An 8,036-nucleotide genomic window follows, 5' to 3' on the forward strand; every position below is an offset into this window, starting at 1 on the left:
ACTCTCTCTCTCTTCTCTCTCTCTCTCTCAATCATGATAAACACATAATTGTATTTTTTCCTATAGGACAAAATGACAAAATACCAAGTGGATGCAACAGATTATGACTTGTACGAAATTAAAGAAAACGGATCCAAAGGAGATGCAAAACGCAAGAACATTTTGGAGAAATGTGTGTTCGCTCCCAGCCATAAACAAACAGACAAAGTTCATGTTTCATTCCTGTGAGACTTTTGACTGAATCTATAGTTCTATCTATATACTGTTTAACTGATTACAACAGAATATATTGTATGGGATATACATGAATGAAACACAAAGATTATGTACGTGATGCAATTCATGCGAGAATACTTTTAATAAGGGGTGTCTTCCCCATGTAATTATGTTCCACAAACGAAGTTTGGGAACATATTGGTTTTACTCTGTTTCTTATCATTATTATGTCTCCGAACACAAAGTGTCGGAGACATATTGTTTTTGCTCCGTTTCTTATTATTATTATTATTTTCTTCTTCTTATTCTTATTATTCCTCTTCTTTAGTGAGAAATTTGTCCGACCGATTTTGTGAAAGTGCTTCGACAGATCCACTTCAAACTTTGTGAGCTGATAGGGGGTCACTAGGAGGGCTGCATTCAACTTTTCAAATTTTCAAAATGGCCGCCGTTTCAAGATGGCGGCCAAAAAACGTCAAAAACTCAAGGTTGTCGGGTTTCAACCAAATTCAATTTCTAGGGTACTTTAGTGACCCCGAGTCCATTTCCACCATCAAATTTTTTTTTTGAGCCGCCATTTTCAAAATGGCCGCCATATACCGAAATATTTCAAAAAGTTGAAATCTTTACAACATTTGGGTTCTGGGGTAAATTGAGGGTCCACAATTCATTACTAGCATCAGTATTTCCTTCCAATCTGTTTTCAAATGTTTCAAAATGGCCGCCATTGAAGAAAATGGCGGCCAAATTACAAGTCCGTCGGATTTCAACCAAATTTAGTTTCTAGGGTTTTTAGAGGATCCTGATTGCATATCCGGTATCAAAAACCATTTCTGACATGGGGAGGTGTTCGGAGACATTTGTGTTGGCATCCCAACACAGTTATAGCTCGTTATTATTCTTTCTTCTTGTGACTTTTTTGTCCACGAGTGTTCTCAGAAACTACTCAAGGGACCAAGATGAAACCTTTTTAGGATGATAGTATAGCATATGTAGATGTGCGGAACGAATGTCATTTTGTCTGAAATAGCATGCATGTGCATTGGATTTTTTGTTTACAAACTTTGGAATCTGTCTAACCTTTTTATTTTTCAATGAAATCGTTTGATATTTATATCGTAGGTATAGCTTGAGACCCTAAACTGTTTGGCAGAGTTAAAATTTCAATTTTGCACATGCATGCACGTGTGCTTTAATTTGATTGGATAATACAAAAACGCCTCTAACTTTCATATCACTTACGGAAATCTAATGATATTTCCAGGATAGGTAGACATACCAAATATCTACAGATCGATGTAATAAAAATTGCAAACGCGCATGCGCACACACGTGCATTGTCTTTTGAAGGTTCAATTCTTTCAATGACCATAACTTTTTTGTTTTTTGTCAAAATCATTTGAAACTTGGGTTGTATAAGTATCTTGGGATTCTTAACAGACTTGTATAATAGTAATTACTCTCCAACACGAGCATGCACGTGTGCTAAATTCTGATTGGACGATTTTCAAATCGCCATAACTTTCTTATAAAGGATGGAAACAATATGAAATTTACAATTTAAGTATATATATCAAATGTCTATTGAATGACATCAACATTGATGCTCAGTCATACTCACATGCGCGTGTATGTACGTGCATAGCTTTTCTTTCATTTTTCGGGTACTAAAATCGCCATAACTATTGAATTAAAAACTGAAATGAATTCAAATTTATCCTGTAGATCTATGATATGAATGCCTATTAAATGGTGTCAACAAAAATAGTATTATCAAAATCGCGTGCGCGTGAATGAGCGTGCATTGTAATTTTTGACATCTAAATTCAAGTATTGGTTTATTTATAACATTTTAAGATTGCAATGAATAGGTTTGAAATTTAGGTTACCGATATGTTTTGGGCCTGTCCATTAATTGATGGTGTCAAAATCACTTCTGCACGCGCATGCACGTGCGCTTATTTCTGATTGGACGATTTCGAAATCGCCATAACTTTCTTATAAGGGAAGCAATCGATACCAAATTCATATAGTAAGTATATCGTTCAAATGCCTATTAAATAGCATCAACGAAAATGCTGTGTGATACTCACGCGCATGCACGTGCATTGATTTTGGTCGTCATAGTTTTGAGTTGCTATTCATTTCTCGTTTTTCATTGAACTGTTGTGAAACTTCTCTTATAGTCATATATTTAGACTTGTAATGTATCAACATGATAACATTACTCATCAACACGTGCACACACGTGCGTGCACGTGCGCAGAATTTTCAGATATCTATAACTGATTTGTTTTAGCGTGAAATCGACTGATTGATATGGTCAAAACAACTTGTACTGAAACAAATGACACCATTTTCTAAATGGGGGAATGTTTGGGGAACATCTGTAACGGTCCCCGTTACAATAAGTACTAGTTTCTTTTAGCTTTTAGCTGCAGTTTTTGGTAGTCGATTACAAAGCGAGGGAATACAATGGGAAAAAATAATATCATAGTTGCATTCAAATATAGCCCTAATCTAAGTACCAATTTTATCTCACCAGAGATGTAGGTTTGGATGCTCATTTCTGCTAACTATGTAGATGTTACAATTTAACTTTTGAAAAACATTTATCCATTTGGTTAACTTTATGAATATGTTCTATCACGGTGTACCTATACAGTGTAATACATGTTTCTTTGTCAAATTCTGATTTTAGGCCAATATTAAGGAAAGGTATGGTTTGGTTTAAATTTTCAGAGCAATTTGTAATTTTCCGGGGTTATGATAGTTTCAAACCATATCCGTATTTTATTGTAATATTGCAAAACATTCTTCTTTGTTCGTATTTTATCATCGTGAGAAAATTACACAATATTGATTTCGTTTCTAATTACATGTAATTTAAGTTCATTACTAATCTTATTCTAGATTGAATGTTCTATCAGGTGAATTATCTACAAACCAAACATGCAGATGAATACAAAATCAAGATTTACTGTAATGTACACAACCCGCTGACTTTGGACATGATATATATCTTAATCAAGGAAAAGTGAAAAATCATAGAATTCATGTGAAGGTCATAACTCTATAATGGGTCTGTTTGAAAACGTGAGTTATCTCTCTTTGTATTCTAACATTTAGTGTAAATATGACAACTTCCTGGTAGTAAAAACAGTTGAAATAATTTCTAAGGAAATGTTAATGGAAACAAAAGAGAATTTCTTAATCGAGTCAGGGGTGTGATTTTTCGGGGGGGGGGATAAATAAATAATTTCAAAATGAGACATCCACTGTTCTACAAATTTCTCCAATAACGACTGGCATGATTATTTTGTACGAAATCTGAACAGAACTACTGATTCTCAAAAGATGATGGCAACTCATTAGCTCAAAGATCGGGTTTTCACGAGGATCGACACGTGTATGGATCTTGCCTACCATGCCCCCCCCCCCCCCCCACGCCAAAATTATAGTAGGAAATCAACGCTCTAACTGTTATATCAGGGCTAAAATTCTTCCACTGCTACCGGCCGACACTTTTAAAAATAAAGCAGATTACAATGTTTGGGTAACTCTCTCCAAAGTAACTGGACGTGTCCACTCTGTGTACAAATCAGTTGTACATTTGTAGCATGCAGCTGGGATTGTTTATCTCAGCTGAGATTGTTTATCTCAACCGGTATATTTAAAATGCAGTAAAATAGGTAATTAAATCAAAATCAATTTTCATTTGTTAAATATTGCTCGATTGATAAAAATTATTTTTCATAGGTGTGGTCGGGGGGGGGGGGGGGGGGGTACTTGCCACTCTTAGATGTACTATTTGGGGAATAAGTAAGTTTGAACCCCCAATAGAATGCTTTTGACGTCTCTGTATCTTCCCTCTTTTCCTCTTTTATTTGTTTTAGCCCCCTTGAGATGTTTGATTATGTAGACACGTGTCGTATCATAACAGAAATTGTAATGACAGATTTAGAGGGTATCCCCCTTTCGCCACAAATTTACAAAATAATATGAGTAAAACTCCAAATACTTTACCCGAAGTGGCTGTATGACGCTTCTCGAATATACTACCCGGAAGTCTTAAACTACATTACTTAAGCGCACTACGTTCCGGATCAAGTAAAGGTAATTCATGTTTTCGGATTGATCTGTAGATAGAAATCAGGTGCACATATTCAGAATGCGTTATAGCTGACCTAGCGTCATCAACATAGGGTCAATGTTATTTAGAAAAGATCAATGTCAAGGTCATTTAAAATACCATTGATGTCAACGTTAACTAAAATTCACGTGTACGGGGGCAAGAACATTACCTAAATTATCTGTGTGATAGGTTTAAAGAAGAAAAAACTATTTGTCTTAATTGTGATCAAAGTGCTAATTAGGTAGCTGAGAATATGCTTTTATTTTTGCCTCTTGGAAGTTAAAAGTTCTCAGTCATTGAGAGAAAAGCATTGTCTCTAAGCTATAATTTAAATACAAGCAAATACTCTGAGACATAATTCATTATAATCTAAGGTTTAATCTGGTCCTGACCCACGGCCAATATTACAGAGAAAAATATGAATATTTCAGTGTGCCACGACTTCCAAATATAGAAAAAAATTCATGATTTTTTAAACATCTGAATCACCATTTCTCACGTGATGAGTCTTGATATCAACCTTTTATCTGTAGATAAATTAAACGTGTTAATTCTTTTGACAGCTACTACCTTGTACCTGTAGATTAATTAAACGTGTTGATTCTTTCGACAGCAATTAGCTTTTACCTGCAGATAGATTAAACGTGTTAATTCTTTTGACATCAATTGCCTTTTACCTGTAGATAATTTAAACGTGTTAATTCTATTGACATTACCTTTTCTTATTTATGCTTGTATTTCATGTATATTTTGTTGACGTACCGCTTTCTAGCAATGTAAATAAATTTACTATTGACTGTCATGTAAATTTTGTAGTATTTACGTTTCCAATGTTTTTGCTGTCTTTTACGATCTGTATTGAAGGCGATTTCCTCATGAATACGCCCCAGTTATGAACAATGTGCGCATATATGAAATGTGAAGATAACGAACAGTGGTCAATCCCATAACTTCAATGGACAATACAAAATAGAGAGTTGAGCAAACACGGGCCCTGGATATACCAAAGATGGGATCAGGGGCCTAAGTTGAGTAAGCATCCCCTGTCGACAGGTCCAACGCTTCATCGTCCACCAAAATGTATTCCGCTAAAACTATTAGCATACCTTTGTGTCAGCAAATCGCCAAAATATAGACACGCAGAAAAAACCCAACGCTCTATGGTATCGAATCAACATATGAATAAAAATTATTATTATTAATAGATAAAACGTTGTCGTTACATCTAAATGTCGCATTGATTTACATGACTAGTAGGTCTATTGTTTTACTGCAAATTCCGATAGAAATAAATCACTTCAGTATCATGTAAATACCATAAATAAATTTCATTTTAGAACATACAAGAGAGTATGAACTGCAAGGTTTCACGCCCGCATACTTTTCACGAAGTGCTAATACGTTATATCGGAAAGACCCATAATTTTCGAAGCTGTTGCGGAAAGAAGAGCCATTGTCTTTGTTATGCGTCTTGAATTTGACGCGGAGACGGAACCGCCAATTCAACCTGCAACCTGACTGCGAAACGAACGCTCTAACCACTATGCTAGTGCGAGTACGTTTGGGGGTTGGAGGTTTGGGGGTTGGGGGGGTTCATAACCTGAATATCTGAATATATACAACAGTAAGGGAGTATTCATTACCTGAATATACAACAGCAGGGGAGTGTCCATTATCTGAATATACAACAGCAGGGGAGTGTCCATTATCTGGATATACAACAGTAGGGGAGTATTCATTATCTGAATATACAACATTAGGGGGGTATACATTATCTGAATATATACAACAGTAGTTAATATACAATAGTAGGGGAGTATACAATATTTGAATATACAACAATGGGGAATATTCATTATCTGAAAGTACGACAGTAGGGGATTATACATTATCTAAATATACAACAGAAGGGGAGTATTCATTATCTGAATATACAACAGTAGGGGAGTATACATTAACTGAATATAGAGCAGTAGGGGAGTATGATTATTTCATGAATATACAACAGAAGGCGCGCGGAAGTTTAACAGTAAGATGTTCGATCTTTATTTCGTGGATAGTGTCCAGTCTGATACGTTTATCGTAAGCAGTAGTTGTTAGACGACAGAGTCGATCGCGGGTGCTTTGGATGTTTACATTTCCAGTGCATTTGCTTTGATATCTGTACATATAGTAATGACAGCCATTTCCTCACGAATGTGATGCAGATGTAAATGATGCGGAATGAATACAAATAAATACAGTAATCCTATTTTAACACATGGGGATTCCGATAGCAATAAAAGCGGAATGTAAATATGTAGGACTCCAAAGTTTGATGGTCACGCCAAAGTGCGATGGTCTGAGCCAAACCCCGATGATGTGACACACCAAAATGCAATCGTTCACACTCATGCGCCAAAGTGCGATGGTCTGACACGCCAAAGTGCGATGGTGTGAGACGAATGCGCCATAGTGCGATGGAGTGAGACACTGAAGTCCATTGGTTTGTAAACGACACTGTGACGGTGTTTCGGTACAGGCTGTACCAACCGTTTGTTGTTTCACCAAAATATCAGTGCAAAATCCATGCACAGAGAATAAGAATAAGAACTTATTTCAATACCGTTTAGCTGTCGTATATTAAACACAAAATTTTCCAACGCGAAATCGTTATAACATACCTCAGGAAGTTGATACGTGTACATCACAAGTAATACATGATCACGAATTAAAGAATGTTTGGGCGAAGTAGATCGTTCGACAACAAATGTACTTTGCCGCTCTCACAATCCTGAACAGTGTACTTTGCCGTTGCTGTCGTCCATGTCAATCTTAATCACCCGTGCCTTCCTCCAACCGGAAGAAGTTAGTGTAAGCACTGCAGCAGAAAGAATATTCGTTGGGGCAAACTGACGTTGCATTTCGTCGGCTTCATTTTGAAAGACGTTAAGAATGACGTCACAAATGTAACTGAATCTTGCACCATCGGACTTTGGCGTGACCATCGCACTTTGGAGTTGGCCGTAACGTTAACAAACCATCGCACTTTGGCGTGACCATCGCACTTTATAGTCTTACAAATATAACAGAATAAATGTCATTTTTGAAAATTTCTTGAGTGCATTTTCAAAAATAAAATTTAATTTCTTAAATGAGCTTAACAATGGAGGCGATTGCATGAAAACGAAACCCAATTACTACGGTCCTCAGCGTCATATACAGGTCAAAGTTTGTGGCACTTCACTCGAAGCTGGTAAAATCTTAATATCAATGAATATTTCTCGACTGGGACGCAAAACAACATACGCACACACAACATGTGAGTATAAGGTACTCGAATACACACAGAGACACGCAATGTGGTTTTAAACGGATTTATACCAAGATACCGTAATAGCTCAGTGGTAGAGCGTTCGCTTGGTAACCGGGAGGTCGTGAGTTCCACCCCGCTTGTGTAATAGCCGCACCAACACTAAGACATAAACATAGGTAGTGATTGCTCCTTTGCAAAATGCTCGGCATTTAGAAGTGAAAATCACGGATCTTTCAGATAGGAACTTAAACGGAGGTCCCGTTTTGTGGCAGGCATCGAAACGTTAAAAAACTGTCATTGCTAGGACCATAAGGTCTAAATTCGTGGTACTTAACCTACAACTAGTGACGTCTCATTATGAGTGACAAATTCTCGATGAGACGTAAAACA

At 36.6% G+C, this 8,036-nt stretch overlaps 1 protein-coding gene across 1 annotated transcript in view; it reads left to right on the top strand.

The window, feature by feature from the left end:
- LOC125651371 (uncharacterized) overlaps positions 1-5,153 on the top strand; it is a 50,208-nt gene extending 45,055 nt beyond the window's left edge. The window contains exon 31 of the mRNA XM_048879931.2: positions 67-5,153. Within this exon, the coding sequence (XP_048735888.2) occupies positions 67-228 (162 nt within the window). The 3' untranslated portion in view covers positions 229-5,153. The remainder of the gene's footprint in view (positions 1-66) is intronic.
- The last annotated feature ends 2,883 nt before the right edge of the window (positions 5,154-8,036 follow it).

The sequence above is a fragment of the Ostrea edulis genome, chromosome 5 (genome assembly GCF_947568905.1).
Source record: "Ostrea edulis chromosome 5, xbOstEdul1.1, whole genome shotgun sequence".
Classification (NCBI taxonomy): domain Eukaryota; kingdom Metazoa; phylum Mollusca; class Bivalvia; order Ostreida; family Ostreidae; genus Ostrea; species Ostrea edulis.